This window comes from Silene latifolia, chromosome 1, assembly GCF_048544455.1.
Source record: "Silene latifolia isolate original U9 population chromosome 1, ASM4854445v1, whole genome shotgun sequence".
Classification (NCBI taxonomy): Eukaryota; Viridiplantae; Streptophyta; class Magnoliopsida; order Caryophyllales; family Caryophyllaceae; genus Silene; species Silene latifolia.
This window is the reverse complement of record NC_133526.1, coordinates 72319471-72341384: the sequence shown is the minus strand read 5'-3', so window position 1 is coordinate 72341384 and position 21914 is coordinate 72319471. Positions and strand designations below refer to the sequence as shown.

Sequence of the window (21914 nt, the reverse complement as noted above, 5' to 3'; positions counted from 1 at the left end):
TCTATCTTCACGCTTAGAGAGAGAGAGAGAGTGACCTTGGTCGTTGACGGCGCAGCAAGGAAGGCCTTAAGCCGTTTGTCGACGCCTGTGGGTGGCCGTGGTGGTTGTTATGGTGACGGAAAGGTAAGCACTCCACATTTCTCCTCTGTTTTCATCTTTTATGTCGGGTTTTTGGTTGGGGTTGCGTGTTTTAGGGAGGGGATAAGGGTGGTTGATGTCGGGGTAATGGTAAAGGGTGGTATGTGGCGAGTGTATTGGTGGTGGTTAGGGTGGTTATAGGTGGTGGTTGTGGCTGTGCAAGGCGGCATCGACATGGGGGTAGAAAACGGGTTTAAGCAGCGGTTTTCAGGCGAGTTTAGAGGGGTAGGTTTGGGGTGGCGCCACCGTGGACTAGGGGGAGGTCGAGACGGTGGTGCCACTGGTTCTGGGTGCGTGGTCCGACGTCGAACAATACAGTGGTGAGTTAGCAGGTGTTGGGTGTTAGTTGCGGTGGTTGTGGGTTGAGAACAGGGAGTGTTTAGTGATGCGGGGTGGTGAACCAGGCCAAATGGCGGCACTGGTTTGACTCGCGGCGCGCAATCGACCCAGTGAGGGTGGCCGTTGGTGGCTGGGGCAGAGTGGGGGTTTGGTCAGGTGGTTGTCGCGGTGGTGAGGTGGCGCGTGGGAGTGTGGGAGTGCGTGTGAAGGGGTGGTGTTGGTGACGAGTTGTTTTTTTTTTAGTTTTTGAAACGGGTTTTCATAAATTAAATCGTTATAATTCGTTAATTGGTCGTATTCTTAATTAATTAATTAATCCCCGAGTGCATTAAAATAATTAAAGACGGGTTTTGAGTCGGGTGTTGAGTTGTTCAAATGTTGATGCGGGTTTTTCTTAAAAGCATAATTCGTTTAATCCTTTGAATATCATTTGGGTTTAGTTCCGAGTATTTAAAATAAAATAATAAGTAATCATAATTAACTACTTTGAGTCGGGTTTATTAAAAGAGAAAAGTTACTATTTCGGGAAGTTTCTATTTTGGGAAATTCTATATTTGGTAGTTAGTAATAATAAATATTATAATAGTTTTAGGTGACGGATTCGTGAAGGATCGATAATCAAATTCATTGCTTTATTTCTGGACTGCTTAACTGCTTAATTGGATTTGCTGGCACTTTGAGGTAGGGAAATACACTTGTCTTATTATCGTCGTTGTTGAGTTGTGTTGACTTGATTCCTGGTTGTCGACTTACGTTATGATTTATATACGGGAAGTGATTGACTGAATTTATCGTATTGAGTATGATATCACAACATCGGGTAACTGGCACGACTTTATGATTTATCAGTCAGTGATTTATATACATATTGCATTGCATTAATTACTGTTGAGCATTTCATATGCATTGGAGTTGGAGGAGGATGTGGTAGTGACGATGTTGGGATACGATGTGATGTTGTGATAAGGCCCAGGCGGGTTCTGCAGGACTTGCCCTGGTGTCCTCAGCTGCGAGCTGGCAGATCGGCTACGGTCGATATATATAGTCTACCGGGGATCGGTATGGCTGGGTTGTCCGGGGTACGAGATATGAGATATGAGTTGAGATGGAGATGGAGGTGACGGAGGAGCATGCATATCATATTTATTGTTTCATTGTTTTCCCTACTCAACCTCGTGGTTGACCCTGTGTATTCGTGAACACCTGTGATGAACCATAATGGGGAGCAGATTTGACAGGTACTAAAGATTAGCTGACTTGGGAGCTATGGGATGCGTGAGGACTTGGCCAATCTATCTAGAAGTCTAGACCACATAGAAGATTTTATCACTTAATTTATTTTCCGCTGCGGGTTGTGTTTATCTTATATTAAGTATTAGTTGGATAATTTGTAATAAACACGTAATCGTTAAGTTTTAATTTAAAGTACTTTGGTATTGTTGTACTTTGTTATTCACTACCTCGGGAAACCGAGATGGTAACAGTCCGGTTTATTAGGGAATGTCTTGCTAAAGGCTCCTTCATAAACCGGGGTGTTACAAAGTGGTATCAGAGCGAACGATCCTCAGGCCTAAACCAATGAACCCAATGAACGTAGGATGTTTCCAAGTAAAATGAACCCCTGGGAATCAACTGATAGGAGCTCACAGTGCGGTTAAGAAGGCGCCCTTAATACGTGCTCTTTTGCCCTCTCAGTTTTGAACCAGGTAACCCGAGAGAAATTGAGTGAATGGGTAGTTAGAAGGAAAACCTTGAATATAATCGAGTGGATGTACACCTTGAGACCCATATGTTCTAACCATTCTACAGGACAACGTTACGGTAAGTACTTTGTATGAATGATGATGTGATCATATGATGTTGTGGAAATGAGAAGTAAATCTTCGTGTTCAGATTGATAATCAATGAAGTGTTGGAATGTGGTAATCGTGAGCGTGAAAATAATTACGAAATTTTGATATTTACCTAGGTGGATGTTGAATGATGTGCTGATAGTACTATTATGTCTAGTGATATGCGGTTATGTGATCCCAACGCCATGCTAGTATAGTCTTGTGATAGTAATAAGAAACACTATTGAATTGCATGTTTCTAGTCATAGCAATCGTGATTAGATTTAAGGAGTAGATCGAGATGCAACGGGATTATATGGGGTAGATGTTACGAAGGTATACAGTGTGAGATTTAAGTTAGGATGAGTTAGTATCGATAGTGTGGTTGTAAGAGCTTGGAACATAGTAGATGAATGACCTAGTGCTGAAACACGTTTGTTTGATTTTACTCCCTAATTGATCTTGCTGTCATTTCTTTTCTCTTAATCCCCTATGGATAAAAATTTTGTGAGAGATAGCCTCGTGAGTTAGTGTTCATTTGGCGTTGGTTTCATGCTTATATGATATACGGATTAGGAGTAATAAATATTTTAGTGGGCGGTGGTCAGGAAGTTCCTGTGCAGTGATGTTTTGACCAATGATTTTGTAAAAATCCTCATTTAAATTGTATTGATAATTTTTGCATAATTCCAACTCCATCGATCAGAAGATTCGCATATGTTTTCAAATTGTTAAGCCACGAAAATTCTTGATGTTTCTATATTAAATGGTACGTTTTGCAAACTGACCCAAGTTTCGAACCAATTGCCGTCACATACGTATTTGGAACAACTGAGTTGTAAAATGCTTTAAAAATGAAATTCTTGTGCTTTAGACATAATTCTTTTTCCCCTGTGTTTTTAACTCTCGCTATGTTATAAAAAGTAATCTAACTCAAGTATTCGTTGGACGGTTATTTATTTGTGGTTTTTTTTTGAAAGTTACAACGTGAATCATGACTTGTAAAATGTGCGTACTATGTGAGTTTTCATATAATTGTTTGGTTATTTCATGAGCCTTATTAATGTGATCTTATAATGTTTTATATGATGATAGTAGCACGCATGTTCAGTAGTTATGTATCTTAACAAGCGATAAAATTAAAGTCTAGTTGATAACATTGTTGGCATGATAGCGTGAGTAAAATCGGATAGCTTAAATTGATTCTTAATCAAGGGTGAAATATTTTAGACGAGTCCAGTTGTTGCATATTTTATGTATGTTTGGCATGTTGTAATATCTCTAGTATGTTCATCTTATTTGCATGGTGGTCGGATATATATAAATATAAAACTATGTTCTCATATCTAGGTAAGGTTGATGGCGTTAAAAGTTAATTTGATTGTTCTAATATACTCGCATGAATAATTATAATAATTATGTCTAAATGTTTACACATGGATGATAGTAATGAGTATGTCCAAATGTTCACACATGTAGGATGCATCTAAGTTCTAATGTCTTTCATATGAGTTGTGTGCCAATAGTTATATTTATTACCTTCATCACATTAAATTATTTCGGTTGGACCTAAAACTATAACATGATAATAAACAATGTTGTTATTCCTTATTGAATATGTTCGTTATTATATTGTCATAAAATGCTAAAGTGATTCTTGTAATTGTATGGGTGTGATATAAAGGAAACTGTTTGATATAACATGACAATTGGCATATCTATATTCTCGAGTCGTTACTATCAATTATATTATGAAAAAAAAAAAAAAAAAAAAAAAAAATTGTCATGATAACTATGTTGGCAATTATAATGGGGTAATTCTTTTGATGATTCACATGATATGCATTGGTTTAAATGTTAGTCATTATAGTTACATTTACTTGAGCCTACGAGTTGCCTAATTATTCAATCATGCAAATCAGAGAAGTTGTTCAAGTTGCTAATCTTTTATCATAGCTAGTGTTCTACAAAGTATATGATGACAAATGTATATGTTTAAACTATTTATACAATATCTCTTGTTTTTTTGAAATGAATTATACTAAGTTCTTTGGACACAATTGAATGATATGGTTGCTAAAATGTGAAACATAGGTGTGATATGGAAGTAATGTTGTCGTTGTCATAGATCATATGTAGTTACTTTTATTGGGAAACATGTTTTCAGAATTGATATCGTGCAAACAATTTTTATAATTTAAAGTATGAATTATGGGTATGTTGTTGATTGCTTAAATTCATCGACCTAATTCGTGACCTAAACCAGTGAGTGAGTAAAGGGTTGAATGGACGTGTCAATAAGATCCTGTGATTGTGATAGATAGTAGTGGTAGACCTATTTCTGTGATATGTTTACAAATGTGAGAAGTTCTTAAATTGTTTTGTTGATTTTGCTCTCGCTCGTTCATAGTCTATAATTGATCATCAAATTTGTTTAGTTGTGAAACCGTGTAAACCTTGGTTCCTTTCTTGATTGTTCTTTTAGTTTGATGTTGTGTTTTTAAGTTAAGCATGAGCTAGTAATAAATGCTACTTGTTGACAATCAGTTAATTCCTTAATAAAACCTCGTTTCGACCTTAATGTTGATGCGCAATCTCTTATCATGTATTCTTTCCTGTCACATGTGGTTGATAACGATTTTGTTGTATAGGTATATGAAAATTGAAAAGAGGTTACGAGGACGTAACCATGTTTCTAGTCGGGTAGGATTGTAAAATCTTAATGTTTATGTTGCACCTGTTTGTAGGTGGTAGTTTTGACCAAGTAGATGTTTCGTTGTGGGGTATCTATGCAAATGAGTTCTATATGTTTTATTCATACTTCTGTTAGTTGGTTGATGTGTAAAAGAAGAGCGTAGTTAAACTATTGATATTGAGATTGAGATTGGCCACTAGTATTGAGTTGTGGGGCCTTTGTGCCGAGTTATGTTTACGGTCCAGTGTGATCATGGTTATTGAGTTACTTGAGTTTGAGATCGGAATTTAGATGGAAGATGACGGTGTTCTCAAGTGATTATTTAGTTGTTATACATTTGTGTTCTCAGGTAATCATTAGTTGTAGTTAATTGGGTTAAGTAAAGACGAGTTAAACTTCGGGACGAAGTTTATTTTTTTTAGGAGGGCAGAATGTAACATTTCGTATTTGTTATGTGTAAATGTGTAATTGATGTGTCAAAATGGCGTGTTAACCAAGTTAGAAATGTGTGACGTCTGTAAGTACGATATACAATACCCTTCTGAGGTTTGAGTATGGGAGCGAACTTCGGGACGAAGTTCATTTTAAGAGGGGAAGACTGTAATACCCTGCATTTTATATAATCGAGTAAGCGGATATTTTTATATATTAATTATTATGTATTTTTATATTACTAATTATGTCGGGATAATAGTTGAGTCGAGTTAATTGTTTAGTCGTGTTGATATCGTAAAATCGAGTTGTTGCATAAGTTATCTGAGACGGGTTTATATGGTATTCGAGACGTGAGCTAAACCATTTACCCTCGACCCATTTGGGTTTACCCAATATCATGTTTAACCCAATTAACCCAACATCATTTTCTAACCTAAGTTTTAACCTAATTTTACCCTAGCAACACACGACCCACACCTCAACCCGCCTCCCTCCTTTCATCAGCTCCAACTTCTATCTTCACGCTTAGAGAGAGAGAGAGAGAGAGTGACCTTGGTCGTTGACGGCGCAGCAAGGAAGGCCTTAGGCCGTTTGTCGACGCCTGTGGGTGGCCGTGGTGGTTGTTATGGTGACGGAAAGGTAAGCACTCCACATTTCTCCTCTGTTTTCATCTTTTATGTCGGGTTTTTGGTTGGGGTTGCGTGTTTTAGGGAGGGGATAAGGGTGGTTGATGTCGGGGTAATGGTAAAGGGTGGTATGTGGCGAGTGTATTGGTGGTGGTTAGGGTGGTTATAGGTGGTGGTTGTGGCTGTGCAAGGCGGCATCGACATGGGGGTAGAAAACGGGTTTAAGCAGCGGTTTTCAGGCGAGTTTAGAGGGGTAGGTTTGGGGTGGCGCCACCGTGGACTAGGGGGAGGTCGAGACGGTGGTGCCACTGGTTCTGGGTGCGTGGTCCGACGTCGAACAATACAGTGGTGAGTTAGCAGGTGTTGGGTGTTAGTTGCGGTGGTTGTGGGTTGAGAACAGGGAGTGTTTAGTGATGCGGGGTGGTGAACCAGGCCAAATGGCGGGCTGGGTTTGACTCGCCGGCGGCAGTCGACCCCAGTGGGGGTGGCCGTTGGTGGCTGGGGCAGAGTGGGGGTTTGGTCAGGTGGTTGTCGCGGTGGTGAGGTGGCGCGTGGGAGTGTGGGAGTGCGTGTGAAGGGGTGGTGTTGGTGACGAGTTGTTTTTTTTTAGTTTTTGAAACGGGTTTTCATAAATTAAATCGTTATAATTCGTTAATTGGTCGTATTCTTAATTAATTAATTAATCCCCGAGTGCATTAAAATAGTTAAAGACGGGTTTTGAGTCGGGTGTTGAGTTGTTCAAATGTTGATGCGGGTTTTTCTTAAAAGCATAATTCGTTTAATCCTTTGAATATCATTTGGGTTTAGTTCCGAGTATTTAAAATAAAATAATAAGTAATCATAATTAACTACTTTGAGTCGGGTTTATTAAAAGAGAAAAGTTACTATTTCGGGAAGTTTCTATTTTGGGAAATTCTATATTTGGTAGTTAGTAATAATAAATATTATAATTGTTTTAGGTGACGGATTCGTGAAGGATCGATAATCAAATTCATTGCTTTATTTCTGGACTGCTTAACTGCTTAATTGGATTTGCTGGCACTTTGAGGTAGGGAAATACACTTGTCTTATTATCGTCGTTGTTGAGTTGTGTTGACTTGATTCCTGGTTGTCGACTTACGTTATGATTTATATACGGGAAGTGATTGACTGAATTTATCGTATTGAGTATGATATCACAACATCGGGTAACTGGCATGACTTTATGATTTATCAGTCAGTGATTTATATACATATTGCATTGCATTAATTACTGTTGAGCATTTCATATGCATTGGAGTTGGAGGAGGATGTGGTAGTGACGATGTTGGGATACGATGTGATGTTGTGATAAGGCCCAGGCGGGTTCTGCAGGACTTGCCCTGGTGTTCTCAGCTGCGAGCTGGCAGATCGGCTACGGTCGATATATATAGTCTACCGGGGATCGGTATGGCTGGGTTGTCCGGGGTACGAGATATGAGATATGAGTTGAGATGGAGATGGAGGTGACGGAGGAGCATGCATATCATATTTATTGTTTCATTGTTTTCCCTACTCAACCTCGTGGTTGACCCTGTGTATTCGTGAACACCTGTGATGAACCATAATGGGGAGCAGATTTGACAGATACTAAAGATTAGCTGACTTGGGAGCTATGGGATGCGTGAGGACTTGGCCAATCTACCTAGAAGTCTAGACCACATAGAAGATTTTATCACTTAATTTATTTTCCGCTGCGGGTTGTGTTTATCTTATATTAAGTATTAGTTGGATAATTTGTAATAAACACGTAATCGTTAAGTTTTAATTTAAAGTACTTTGGTATTGTTGTACTTTGTTATTCACTACCTCGGGAAACCGAGATGGTAACAGTCCGGTTTATTAGGGAATGTCTTTCTAAAGGCTCCTTCATAAACCGGGGTGTTAAAAAAGTTATATAATAAAGTTATATACTTGTTTACTGTTGTTTCATATGCATATGTTGGATGAAGAATGTGGTTGAAATGGATGAATTGATTGGAAGAGATGGAGTGGCAATTGCATGAGAATATGAATTTCGTGATTAAGAATATGTTTAGGTGATGAAGTGGAGTTGTAATATTGTTGTATTAGTAACATGGGAATAGGAGTTGTAATTATAAGTATGTTTTGTTTTACGAAAAGTTTAAAGCATGCGGGTAGTACATGATTGATAAGTTGAATATTATATGAGCATGAAAGATGTTATTATTTGGCTTTTGGTAGTTAGTAACATGTGGTTAGGGATACTGGTTTTACAAGTATCGAGTCACTTTTGTTCACTTTGTTGATATTTAAGTTGTTTGAAAGGGAAAATCAAATAGTTATGTTGTTCAATAATAGAGGAGTTGTCTTTAAACTGTTATAACTTGAGATGTATATATGATTTTGATGTGATTCAAATTGGATGTGATAGCTTGTTCTTTTACGATTCTAAAGATAGTTCACACGCCCAAAATGACCAAGAAACGAGTGGGTTATGACCGTTTTACGAAAATTGGACAGTGCTGAGAAATGCTTAGGGTACTCGATCGAGTGGCCCTTACTCTATCGAGTGCACCTCTTGTTACTCGACCCCTTACTCGATCGAGTAGCCCTGGTAATTTGTTGTACGTGCTTCTGACCTTCACCTACTCGACCGAGTAGGCTGTACTCGATCTAGTGACCCCTGTTTTGGGTCATATGCTTATCTTTTGATTTCGTCGCATATTATGTTTAATTCAAAGGTGTTCTTTTGCTTCTTTATGCATTGTTTTACATATGTGTCAGTCTTGATGCGTAAGTTACCCAATCTTATGATGTAAGAGTAACACCTTATGATGGGTATGAGTTTGGTGGGAAGAACATGAGTTATATGTGGTTATGATGGATAGTGGAAAAAGAAAAGGGAGGTTAATGAGCTTATTGAGGCATGGAGCATGTTTTGTGAGATGTGGTGAGTGATATAATCGCGAGTTTGAGTAATGTAAAGCTATGTAAATATGGGCAAGGGACGATGTAAGTCTAAGGAACGTCAGAATGAAAAGATTGAAAGGAAGGATGTGGATAGTAACAACTTGAGATGTGTAAGGAATTATGGAGGGAGATGGTTATATTGTGTTGGTTAAGAATATATGTAATGAAAGGTCATTGTTGAGGGATGGAGAAGAGTGGTATATAGTGAACTTAGATGGAGACATATTGCGACGTGGATTTGTAGATAGTGAATGAGTTTGGGGAATTTGGTTTATTAAGAGGTGAGACTAGTGTGTGATTTCCTTGGGCAATTAACGGTATGAAATGAGTTTTGGTTTCTAGAGGGGAAGAAAAAAAAAGTTGGAGAGTAAACTTTGCTTGTGTGGACGGATTGGTGATAAGTGTGAGTGATAGCATGATGAGAGAAGATCCATGGTAAGAAAGAGTGAGATGGTACTGACATGAAATAATGGGATTTGAATTTTGGAGCAATGAGAAGGTAACCAGAGCACCAAAGAGTTAGGTAGAAGAAATAAGGAGTTGAATTATTAATTGATTTTGTTGAGTGTAAAAGGAAAAGAATGAGGGGAGTAAACTAAGAGAACGTTGACCGGAGTTAAGGAGCATGAAATTAAGGAATCATGGAGATGTACGATAGCATCATGAGAGGGTGTGAGTTAATGGTTATATAGGAGTTTTGGGACAACATGTTAGCCATGAGTTTCGAGGATTAAGAGGAGTAAAAGTTGGTAAAGTATTGACACGATATGAGATTTTGGTGGGGAGTTAGGTGACGATACAATTACGGATAGAATGGGAATGAATGTTCAGGTAAATTTTGTTAAGGGAATTGATGCTCGTTATTTGGGATGTTAACCGAAGATAGGAAAGGAACTGTTATATTTAGAGGTGAGTGTAAGAAATTTGTTATACGAACAGTGGTGGTGTTGTGGTGTTGTGGTGTTGTCACTAGTGGTTAAGGGTGATGATTAATAGGAAAGGTAGTCATTTTAAAGAGGTTGATTTTGTAGCGGCCGGATTGATATGTATGGTTGTGAGGGAGTATAAGATGTGGTTACAGAAGGCGGTTGCTCGTAGTTGAGTATTAGCGGTATGGTTATATTTGGCAGGAGGTGATGGTTATGCGAATGGGAGAATGTGTTATGAGGGGCATACGAGTTAAGCTCGGGCGAGAGGTAACCTTTATCAAGTGGTAACTTACATGATCAGGATTGACTAGTTGGATGTGATTACGGGTCTATTATGTGTATAAATGTTTGTGTGAGGTTTTGACCTCACGAGAAATGGTATGGTGTGATAGTTATAATGTTGTTATCTGAATGTTCCGTAATATATGTTGGGTACGGTAACCTAATGGGATGATATTCAAAGGTGATAATTTGGGTGATCTGGCATGGCTAACTATGCTTGTATGTGTATTCATGATATATGTTTATTCCGTGAAATGGTATGAATGATATTCATGAGGTTCTTATCTGTTTATTCCATGTAATATGTTGCGTTGTGATTTAGTAAAGCGGTTTTGAATAAGTTTTCTTGTCCGGGAAGTTATACCGAGTCAGTGTTTATGGGATTGTATAAGTTGCGATGACTATCGATGTGGTTGTTGTGCCCCGGGTGGTGATCCGGGCACGGTACTTTGTGTTGTGTTGTGGTGTGGTCATTTTCGCGCTGCGGTGCGGCTGTTGGTGGTGACGTTGCGATGCCGTCATCGGTTGTGGTGGAGTAGACGAGATACTTATGAGACGAGTTTTCGAAAGAGTATACCAGTTATATAGATTGTTGTTTTGTTTACTGCTGTTTCTTGTGAGTTTCGTTTGGACATATAGACTGTTGTTTTGTTTATTGATGTTTATTACTAGTTTTGGCTTGGGAGTGAGGGTAGTGTATGATATGGAAGAGAGTTGTGCATGTGGTCATGGTTGTCATGGTATTGTGATATTCTGTTAATGGGGCATAGTTGTGAGAGGTTGTTAGGGTACTTTTGATCTTGTTTTAGATGAGGCATGGGTTAACATAGTTGTTTCATGAGATTTGTGGAGAGTGTGCACTAAGCTGGAAGCGACAAGTGGTTCGTAATATTTTTTGGGACAGTTAGTATAGAGTGTTGGGAATTAGTATCATGTTAAGTTATAGATGAGTTTTGCAGTAATAAAAGAATAGAGCTTGAGGATCTAGTGTGAGTGTGTGTAACAAGTGTGGATCGTGAGTTATGCTTTTGAAGATAGGGGCTTTATATATAGAGGTATGTCATTTTGTGGTAATGTGGAAGAGTTGGAGTATTGGTTATGCTAAGGATTTTGTGGTATTGGTTAGATGGAGTGCAGAATGATTTGAGGTATGAGAATTATTAGAGAAAGAGAGCCCTGGATATAGGAATGGTTGTAGGTGTTGAGGTTATAGTCGGTTATCTTTGACATGTGGTGGTGATGAGGATAATGAAAAGATATGGCTAAGGAGCTAGTATTAGTGAGTTACGAGGACGTAACATTTATCTTAAGAGGAGTAGGATGCAACAAAGAGAGTTCGATGGTTGTACATGTTGTAGTAGATTTGGAAGTTGAGTCTTGGTGGAGAATAAAGAATGGATTTGTATTGTGGTTGGTATTGTTAAAAAGGTCATGGTCGTGCTTGTAGTAGTGTGATGTTTAGGAGTGTGAGAATACTTCGATAATATTGACAGTTGGATGATGATGTTTATGAGTGTGAGTAAACTTCGAGGACAAAGTTCTTTTTAAGGGTGGTAGAATGATAACATTCCGTTTGGTGGTTGATCTTGCTTGGTGGATTGTCTTGGTATTGGATTTTCTAGTGGATAATATGTTAGTGAGACGGAGCTAGCGGCGTTTGTGGATGGTATTTGGTAGTGTATGGAGTTAGTGTCGAGAGGATATAATGTGGTTGATACGATATCGTGAGCCATGTTGTGGTGGTAGGCATAGTTGGTGGAGTTAGTGTTAGGAGTTCATGTTTTATTGGTTAGGTTTGAACTTCGGGGACGAAGTTTATTTTTAAGGAAGGAAGACTGTGATACTACGGTTTTATGTGCTGTTGGGTACTCTATCGAGTAGGGCTTACTCTGTCGAGTAAGTGAGTGTTGCGTGCGAAATAGTGTACTGCTGATGGGTACTCGATCGAGTAAGTGGGTTACTCGATCGAGTAGGAGGCACTCGATCGAGTAAGTAACTTACTCGATCGAGTAAGTGTGTTTTTACGGGTGATTTGCCGGGTTTTGATAGCAACGCGAGAAGGTTATAAAAACATATTTCGTCATTTCTTTTTCACTCTTACTCCATTCTAAATTTTTCACAAGAGAACACAAGTTACGTAGCTTTCCCTTCTCACATTACTATCAAATCCTAAGGGCTAGAGTAGTCGGATCGTTGAGTTCTTTACGCCGTTGAGACCGTCGCATTGTGGGTAAGCCTCTAGTATGATTTTTTATATCATTTCATTGATTTTAGTTGAAACCCTAATTAGGTATTTTGGGGGGTTTTGGGAGTATTTGTGATTGTTAGATGGTAATTGTATGATTATGTGATTATAGGAGGTGATTTCGTAGAGGAACCCTTTTGATCCGCTGCTTGTGATTATTGATCGATGATTTCATCTCAGGTAGGGCTTCCTGCTAAGTTATTGTATACATGATTATGAGATGGGTGTTAGTTGTTCGTTGTTGGTTGTTGGCATTTGATTATTTCGTAACTGATTTGGTATTGTTGATATTGTGATTGGTTGCTGTTGTTTGTCTGTGGTTCGCGAGGTGAGCCCTCGGCTGAGTGGAGTCACTTGCGGGAGTGGCTTCACGCCCTTGATTCGCCTCTTGTGGAACCCGCCACAAGAGAGGATGTGCACATTAAGGAACATGGGTTATTCGCTCGTTGGAGATGAGCGGGGCTTAGGTGGGAACGGCTGCGGTCCCCCACTGGCGGTGAGGAATATCTGTTACGATGGATATTTTGGCAGGGCTACACACTTTAGTGTGTAGTCAGATGATTGGTGATGTGACGGTGTTCGAGATTGTGATTGTGTATCCGTTGTTGTTTATCTTATATTGTTTATGCAGTAACTGACCCCGTTTAAATGTTTTAAAAACCGTGATGATCCATTCGGGGGTGGTGAGCAGTTGTCTAGCAGGTATACTATGGATGCGCGCGGGATTAGCTGGGGATGGAGTCGCCACGAGTATGATATTAGTCTTCCGCTGTGTTATCATAATACTTTTGTTACTTTAGTTGTAGTTTGGTTTTAGAACAGTTGTACTTTACTTTATAGTCAGTTTTGATGTAATCACTTTAAACTTATTTATCTAAAGTATGTTATTTTATGGTCAATTTGATATACATTGCCTCGGGCAACCGAGATGGTAGCATTTCCATGCATTAGGTGGTCTTGGTAAGGCACCTTGGTGTATGGGGGTGTTACACTCACCTTTTTTATGCTTTTATCAAACCCTAACTTTTGGGGGATTTTTTGAGTAATGTTAATTATTGATTATAATTAGTATTATGAGTAATTAAAGGGTAATAATAAGGGGTTTTACATAATATAAAAGTATAGGATGTGTTGTAATGGTTATTATGTGATTTATATAGGGGATGAAACGGTTTTGTGAGACTGATTCTTGGTTATCTCGAGTTGCTTAAGGAGTTTTCTAAAAGGTAGGGTTTCCCTACTCAATTTTAGTAATATGTATGCTAACTCATATCTTTTACATATGCCATTCTTGTTGCAACTGTTTGATAGTCTTACATGGTTATTAGGTTTGCATTATAACATGCTAACATGTGATTGTTGGCATTCCTTATACATGAGCAAGAAGCATAATTGGTGAGAGTTATGCATGTGAAAGCATTATACTTGACATATTGTGTACATGTGATTGTTGGTGGATGTTGGAGGTTGGAGGTTGGTGGTGGAGTTGTGGTTGTGTTGAGGAGACGTAAGGCGGCTCGGGAGACCGTCTTACGCTCAGGTCGCTCCTTGAAGTTACCCACTCCAAGGAGGACATGCACGTTTATGGCTTGAGTACGGAGGGGACTCGTGTGGTGTCACGACGACTGGCAGGGGTCCGGTTAGCGCCCGGGCTCGGTACCACGGGTGCGTCCCGCGTACTTGTTTTACGGACTGCGGTCCAACTGTTTGGTGGTGGTGTTGTGATGCCGTCACCGGGTTATATGCATGTGGAGTTGTGGTGGATGAAGACTTGTGACTCGTGTGTTTCATTATTGCATTTGATGCTCATATTCACATGTTATCTCGTGAGTGTTTGTATTATCAAAATTGGCATGTGTTGGTTATGTGTAAATCGCCGCCTTCTTTAATTGGGGTGGCATGTGATGTACCATATGATATTTTCGGTCATATGCGGAGAAGTTTGAGCCCGGGTTTGGACTTAGTGACGAGCATGACGGGCCGAGCCAGGAGCATTGGTGTTTATTCGAGTTGTCGCATGCTAGTTGACGTAGTTTTCATTAGAAATGTTGTAGTAGTATGAAATTTCCATATTGTATTATTCATGTATATAATTTATTTAATATGTTATTTATATAAAATGGTACTTAATTGAAGTTTTGATTCACTACCTCGGGAAACCGAGATGGTGACATTCCTGATTACCTTGGCCGAGTAAGAGGGGGTGTTACATTAGTGGTTGGAAAACCAAACGAGATTGTTAAATTACGCTCTTAAAATTACTTGTTACGCCCCTACAAAGTACATTGTTGCCCTTAGTTTATAAAACCCTTTTTGAGACAATTATTCACTCTTTTTGAGACAATTTAACATTATAAGAATACCTGCAAAGTTGCAGTCAATCTCTTCATCTGTTTCATGTCCTGTCTTGGAATTTGATTTATGTCAGGAACATACTTCATTAAATTTTTCAACTGTTAATGGTAGCATCCCTAGTACTTGGTTCTTCTTGCACATTGTTTGCTGCTTTCCTGTTGTACCCCTGATAATTTTTATTCATTTGACCATAGCCTTGATTGAAGTTGTTTTGATTGGCATTACGAAAGCCAAGATTATAACCATTGCCGGAGTAGTAATTGTTTTCCCCCCTTCCTCTGTAACTTCCCCCTATTGCCCCTGAAAGTTCTTTGTACTCTTCCTAATGTTCCTCCTCCTCTTTTCTGTTTGAGGTTTCCAGGTGCATACTAACATTTGTCACATGTGTGATTACTCAGACTACAATATTTGTTTATAGTATGTCGCAACCTAATAAAAGATAAATACCCTAGACACAAATGAATGTAGTACTAGGGGTCGAACACAAGGAGACGGGAGTTGCTAAATAAGTTGTTATGTAGTGAATTCTATCGAGGTCGGTTATTGGTTGATTGTTTCATTGGGTTTGTAAAACAATGATAAAGAAAGAGTCTAGGGAGGTCAGGTTACACATGCAAATTATGTAAATGCTCAAGTTAAACATAGGAGTTTGATAAAATCGTTAATTATTTAGGTCTTATGACAACCACCTCTCGGCCTTATTGTCAACCATAGAACGGGTCCTAACGAGCTCTCGCTATGGCTAGGCCGGTCTATTAAAACATGCTTAGTCTAATTCATTTTCGTGCCTCTCGATTTATAAAAGTGAATTAAGAAATTTAATCTAAGACAGTGGCCAACAATCAAAGACTAACAAAACAATGCAAGCATGTTAAAGAAACAATGAATTGATATTAAAACATCCTATTTCAACAATTGCAAATACTACTCATGCATGGCTCTCTTAATCCCTAGACTAGTGAATTACTCATGCATAATGAAAACTAATCTAATGACAAATGATATAATAAAGATGAACATACTAACTAGTAATGTAAATGACAAATGAATAACAAAACAACACTAGAAATAATATTACCTTAATAATTGGAAATGAAGAACAATATAGGACAAATGGAAAGCTTGAAATGTAGATTGTATTATAACTTCAAATGTTTAAAGAAAATTGTTTATAACATAAAGGAAATGCTAAAGGAAATCTAAACTACAATTTATTCTGAAAACTAAGACTAAAACATATGAAAAAGTGTATCGAAGTGTGTGGATACAACACCCTTTATATAGGACCAAAGGGAGTAACGTAAACGGGCTAGAAAAGGGGCACCCCGATCGGGGACACCCCACCCGGATCGGGGTCGTGTGCTTTTTATTTTTTGTCTTAATTCCGTCTTAACTTCTCACTTAATGTTGATGCGGAATCCGATGCTTGCTTCTTTAAGAGTCCGTCTAAGGCATCCTAAGGATCTTTTGGTATCCAATTCAAGCTCTTATCATGGGCTTTCATTTGAACTTCATTTCTTTACATATCCACCAACCAAAATTGGTTTCCTCTTGCTCGAGTTTTCAAATTTCTTCCCAAAATGCCCTTATACTTCCTGGAACGCCCTTGCATGGTCAAGACTTGCTCTTATTAGCCTCGTGAACTTGGGTGAATGCTAATTTGATGGGAAAAAGCTATCAATGACTTCATTTCCTACAAAATGTAATGAATACGAGTAAAACACCTAGAATACAGAATTAGCTTACAAATACACTAATAGAAGTGCAATAATCAAATAAACCGAGCTAAATATAGGGTTAAATTATATATAAAATAAACCTATCATTTGTATTCAGTCACTGTTTGCTCTCTTTTTCCTAACATGGCTGACATTTGCACTTCAACCTTTTGTGCTGACTGAATGTTACACTGTTTTTTTTAACTGTTGGATACATAATAAATCGTTCCTACAATGTTCGAGCTTTCCTGGCAACATTATGCGCCAGAAAATTCAAAGACCTAGGAACATAACGGAGATTAATACAATGAAAAAAGTTTTCCTAATTCTATAATATCAGTAATAACTGAATGCAGCCGATGACTTCTTGAAACGATCACAGTGACCTTCTTCTTATGATCTGCGCCCAAACAGCACCTGCTTAATTCCTATTGCCTCTGCTTGTTCCCGTAACACCCCCAATGTAACACCAATATTTATCTAGGAGACTTTAGCAAGCAATTCCCAGATAAATAAAACTGTTACCATCCCGGTGTCCCGAGGCAGTGAATAACAAAGGTAACAAATCCAAAGTACTTTATTAAAATACAATGATCAAGTGGTTTATTACACTTTTTGTAAATAACTGAATTAATATAAATTACAACTCGCAACGGAAAATAAAATAAAGTCTAAACATAATATAATTATCGTCTGTAAACTAATGATGCTAGACTCTAAGTTTAGGCCATGCCTCATGCCCAATTGCTCCAGCCCAGCTAATCAAGTACCTGTTATTTTAAATCTGCTCTCCATTCAACCGAAAATATTAAATGGTTCACCACAGGATGCCATCAATTAAAGCAGGCATCATTTTATTTTGACATGACAACAAGCACCCGTCAACCAATGGTTGAGTAGAATAACAATCACCAGATATAAGATGAATACAATGAATATGCATGATATGAAATGCAAATGTCAATGCAGCTGAGCTCATCACTCGGAACACCTGTTCATCCCGTCAATCCCTGGCCCGGGGCTACCCTCAACTCGAAGTTGAGCAATTTGGGATAAACTTAAGGACACCAGAGATAAGTCTGTAGAACCAGCCTGGGCCTTATATCACAATAACTCATAGCTAATGCAAATGCTATGCCAATGAATGTAATGACAATAATAACCCACAGGTTTCCAACCAGAATAAGTAAACCAACCAAAGGCTAATATCCATCCAATAATTAAACCAGCCAAAGGCTAATATCCATCCAGTCACAAATGCTATATGAATGACACAAATATAATAAGGAATCAGTTGAGTAGTTATCCTACCTTTTAGCAACTTCGCGCATGCAAAACAATTTAGAATCAGTCCTCTACAAATTCACCTCCTATAACACACATAATACATACTGTCACCATACAATTTACGCGATCTACTCAATTATAGTAATTAAAAACTAAACATAGTGACTCACTTATCATTATACCATCATTTTTTTTGACAATCGGGTTAACGAGATCTACATTTTAATAGCACGCTTAGCTATCCTATGAGCGGCTTTATTACAAATTCTAGGAACATAAGCAAAATAAATACAATGAAAGTTTGCCGCTAGATTGGTTATATCGTCAATAGTATTCCTAGTCCAATGTTTGAGTTTAGAGAACCGTATGACTTGAGCAAGAACCTGTAGACAATCAGAGAAAATGTTAATATGAAGGATGTTGCGAGTGAGCGCCCACTTTAAGGCTTCCCTAATTGTTAAAGCTTCCGCTTGTTCAGCATTCTCAGCACTTCCTTTGATACATAATTCAGAAACAACATCATTATAAAAAAGGATACACCTACCAAACCTAGCAGCAAACTCCTTAGACCACGCCGCATCCACATAAATATGAGACCGAGAGCATCTCACAAAACTCTGAATCAAAGGAAAGGGTACTCCATTCCTAAGTTTAGTCAAGTCCTCCTCCATAGGTGTTTGGAAAGCTATGGACCCCGGTTTCCCATCTTCAACAGAAAGAGCTAAGTTAAGGGAATCTTGATATAATAAGATAGCACCGATAGGGGAGCACTTGGTATTATCAAAAATCTTTCTACACTTTACCACCCAAATAGTCCAAAATGTACACAAAAAGGAGAGGCAAGCCTCATGCTTATTATTAGCCTTAAAGAGAACAGAGAGCCAATTGCAAACCCAAGACCGTAGACTCAAATTATCCCCTGAATGTGCCCTAACCCCTAGGAGACTTCCAGCCCAAACTCTATTAGCAAATGAACAGTCCCGGAACAGGTGGTCAGGTGATTCCGTTTCTTATGAATCACAAAGCACGCAAGTAAAGGGACCATCAAAGCCCCTCCTTAGGAATCCTTCCCTAGTGGGCAACGATTCTGTGAGAAGTTTCCATATGAGAATGATCCAGCTTTTCGGACCTGGTAGGTTCCATAGGATTTTCTGAAAAACACTCATACACGCAGCAGAAACTCTTGAACGGTCCTTCGGGGTAACTGAAGTATTCCAGGAATTTTGTAGAGCAATGTGACAGCCAATCTTAACTGAGTAATTCCCGGACGATGAAGCCGACCAATAGAAGTTGTCGCTGCCTTCAGAGCATCGAATCGGAATAGTAAGAATGTCATTCACAGAAATTTCATCAAAAGACATAGACACGAGTCTATGGTCCCAACTGTTACTGTTATAAATAAGATATTTGATTCTCAAATTACACAAGCTGGGTGAATCAATAAGAAGCTTTACACATCGTGGTTTCGGCACCGTTCCATGAACCCATTTAGTATTCCAAACACCAAGATCCGAAAAAGGAGAGATGTTCCACGCTAAAAGAGGTTTGATGAGTTGAAGGCCCCAAATAATACCTTTCCATCCCCACGAAGAATTACTCTTACCATCATTAAAAAGCAGATCACCAACACACCACTTTAAGCCATATTTAGCACCAATAGAATTACTGAGAATAGAATCTGGGCGAGTGGTCATTCTTCATCCAATATTTGCTAGAAGTGCTTGATTGAACTCCTTCATACGTCTAATACCCAGACCACCATTCCCTTTGGGTTGGCTTAGGAAAAGCATACTACACCAGCTAATAGAAGGAGATTTCTTATGACCCGCCCACCAAAAATGTGACAAAATAGCATCTAATCTTTTTGTCACACTTACCAGTATTTTAAATACCGATAGAAAGTAAACAGAGAGGGAGGACAAGACAGAAGAAATCAACGCCAATCTACCCACTAACGATAGAAGAATGCAATTCCATGAAGATAATCGCTTCCTAAACTTATCTATGATAAACTCAAAAATTTCCCTTTTACTTTTATTACCACCCGAGAGTCCCACATCAGTAGGAATACCCAAGTAAGAGCCCAAATTAGTGCCACACGGTATGTTGAAGGTTTTCAAACATTTTTGAGCAAATGATAGATTAGAGCACGAGCTTAACGTCATAGAGGACTTTTTATCATTAATAACTTGGCCGGAGGCATGACAATAGTCCTTAATAAATTTGTCCAGGCTTACACAACTCTTAGAATTACCTTCAATAAAAAACATAGAATCATCCACAAAGAGCATATGGGAGATAGGGATACTGTTTCTGCTGACCTTAATTCCTTGTATAAGCCCCTCCTTCTCCATACGTAGTATGTTTAAAGAGAGAGTTTCAGTACATAGAACAACTATATAAGGGGAAAGAGGATCGCCCTAACGAAGGCCGCAACTCGGGTGGATACAGCTTAAAGGAACTCCATTTACCAGTATTTCATAAGACACTGATACACTTAAAAATCAGCTTAATGAAGTTAGGAGGGAATCCCATCAAGAGCAGCGTACCTCTGATAAAGTTCCAGTCCAACCGATCATAGGCTTTGCTCATGTCAGCTTTAAAGGCCATCCTACCCATCCTACCATTTCTAGATGAAGATTTTTTTTGTAATATTTCATTTGTAATTAAAATATTATCACCAATATTCCTCCCAGAAACAAATGCATTTTGAAAGTCACCCAATAATTTTTCCATGAACTTTTTCAATCGATTAGTGATACATCTAGTAATGACTTTCATTATAACATTGCATAGACTAATTGGTCGGAAGTTATCAACCGTTTCAGGGGCACTAGATTTAGGAATAAGAACTAAGAAAGTCTTATTCAGGAATTCTAGTGAACTATTACCATTGAGGATAGCCAAGACAGTCCCAACAACATCATGCTTAATAAAGTGCCAAAATTTATGGAAGAAAATAGCAGGAATACCATCAGGTCCCGGAGATTTTAACGGACCAAGTTGAAACACAGCCGTGCGAACCTTCTTAGGAGTAAAACGAATGCTAAGTGCATCTCTGTCATCTGGAGAAAGGAACCCTTTATTAATACTGAACAAATTTTTCACAATAGGGAGGTACTCATCGAAAGTAATCTGATTCGCTCCTTCCTTAAAGAGTCTAGAGTAGAATTGGAGAAATAATCCCTTAATGTCCTGACTGTCAAAATTCCACTCCCCATTATCCATTTTAATCCCGGCAATGTAATTCCTGCCTGCCCTTCCCTTAACCCAATTAAAGAAGTACTTGGACCATGTATCTCCCTCTGTGTTCCATTTAATCTTGGCCCTCTGTTTCCAATATTTAGCCGAGACCTTAGCATACTCCACTTGACTAGCATAAGCAGTAGTGAAAGTTCGAGTCACTCCCTTTGTCTCAATTTCATGTAGCCCTTTTACCAAAGTATCATAAAAATCACTCCATTTCCGATTCCATTCTTTCCTCTTGGAAATAGACCAAAGACGCATACAATTCCTAGCTCTTGATAACTTACGTATCATTTTGACGGTAACAGAGCCTGAGACAGGGTCAAGCCATTCGTTATGTACCAAGCGAATACATTCCTCATAATCCAGGTTCCAAGCCTCCATACGATAAAGGTTCTACCATTACAAGTAATTAAATCTGTTTCAAAGATAATAGGCGCATGATCTGAAACTTGTATAAGAAGATGAGTAATACCATAATTCGGAAGAATATCATTCTAATCCCACGATCCATAACCATCAAGTCGTTCCAACACTACACTATGATCTCCCCTCTTGTAACACAAAGTAAATCTTGGGCCCTTATACGAAATATCCATCAGAAAATGCTCAGCCTTCCATTTATTAAAAAATACAGCTTCCGGAATCCGACCCTTACTCCACCCCCCATTTATCTTCTTGATAATCAACTTGGTTAAAGTCCCTTATAAGTAGGAAAAGGGTTTTCTAAAGAGCAAATCCATTGACTAAGATCATTCTAAACAGCTTCTCATTTATGGGTGACCACTTCGCCATAGATAAGACATAAGTACCAAAAACTACCTTTGCATTGCAT

At 38.6% G+C, this 21914-nt stretch overlaps 2 protein-coding genes across 2 annotated transcripts; both read right to left on the bottom strand.

The window, feature by feature from the left end:
- Positions 1-18048: 18048 nt before the first annotated feature.
- On the bottom strand, positions 18049-19527 carry LOC141648726 (uncharacterized). The gene is made up of 2 exons (XM_074457446.1): positions 18963-19527; positions 18049-18842 (listed from the first exon to the last, which is right to left on the bottom strand). Exons 1-2 carry the CDS (start codon positions 19525-19527, stop codon positions 18049-18051), a joined length of 1359 nt encoding a protein of 452 aa, XP_074313547.1.
- A 3-nt stretch (positions 19528-19530) lies between these two features.
- Positions 19531-21463, bottom strand: LOC141648721 (uncharacterized). The gene is made up of 2 exons (XM_074457442.1): positions 20383-21463; positions 19531-20087 (listed from the first exon to the last, which is right to left on the bottom strand). The coding sequence occupies exons 1-2, from the start codon at positions 21461-21463 to the stop codon at positions 19531-19533; spliced, it is 1638 nt and encodes a 545-aa protein (XP_074313543.1).
- Positions 21464-21914: the final 451 nt, after the last annotated feature.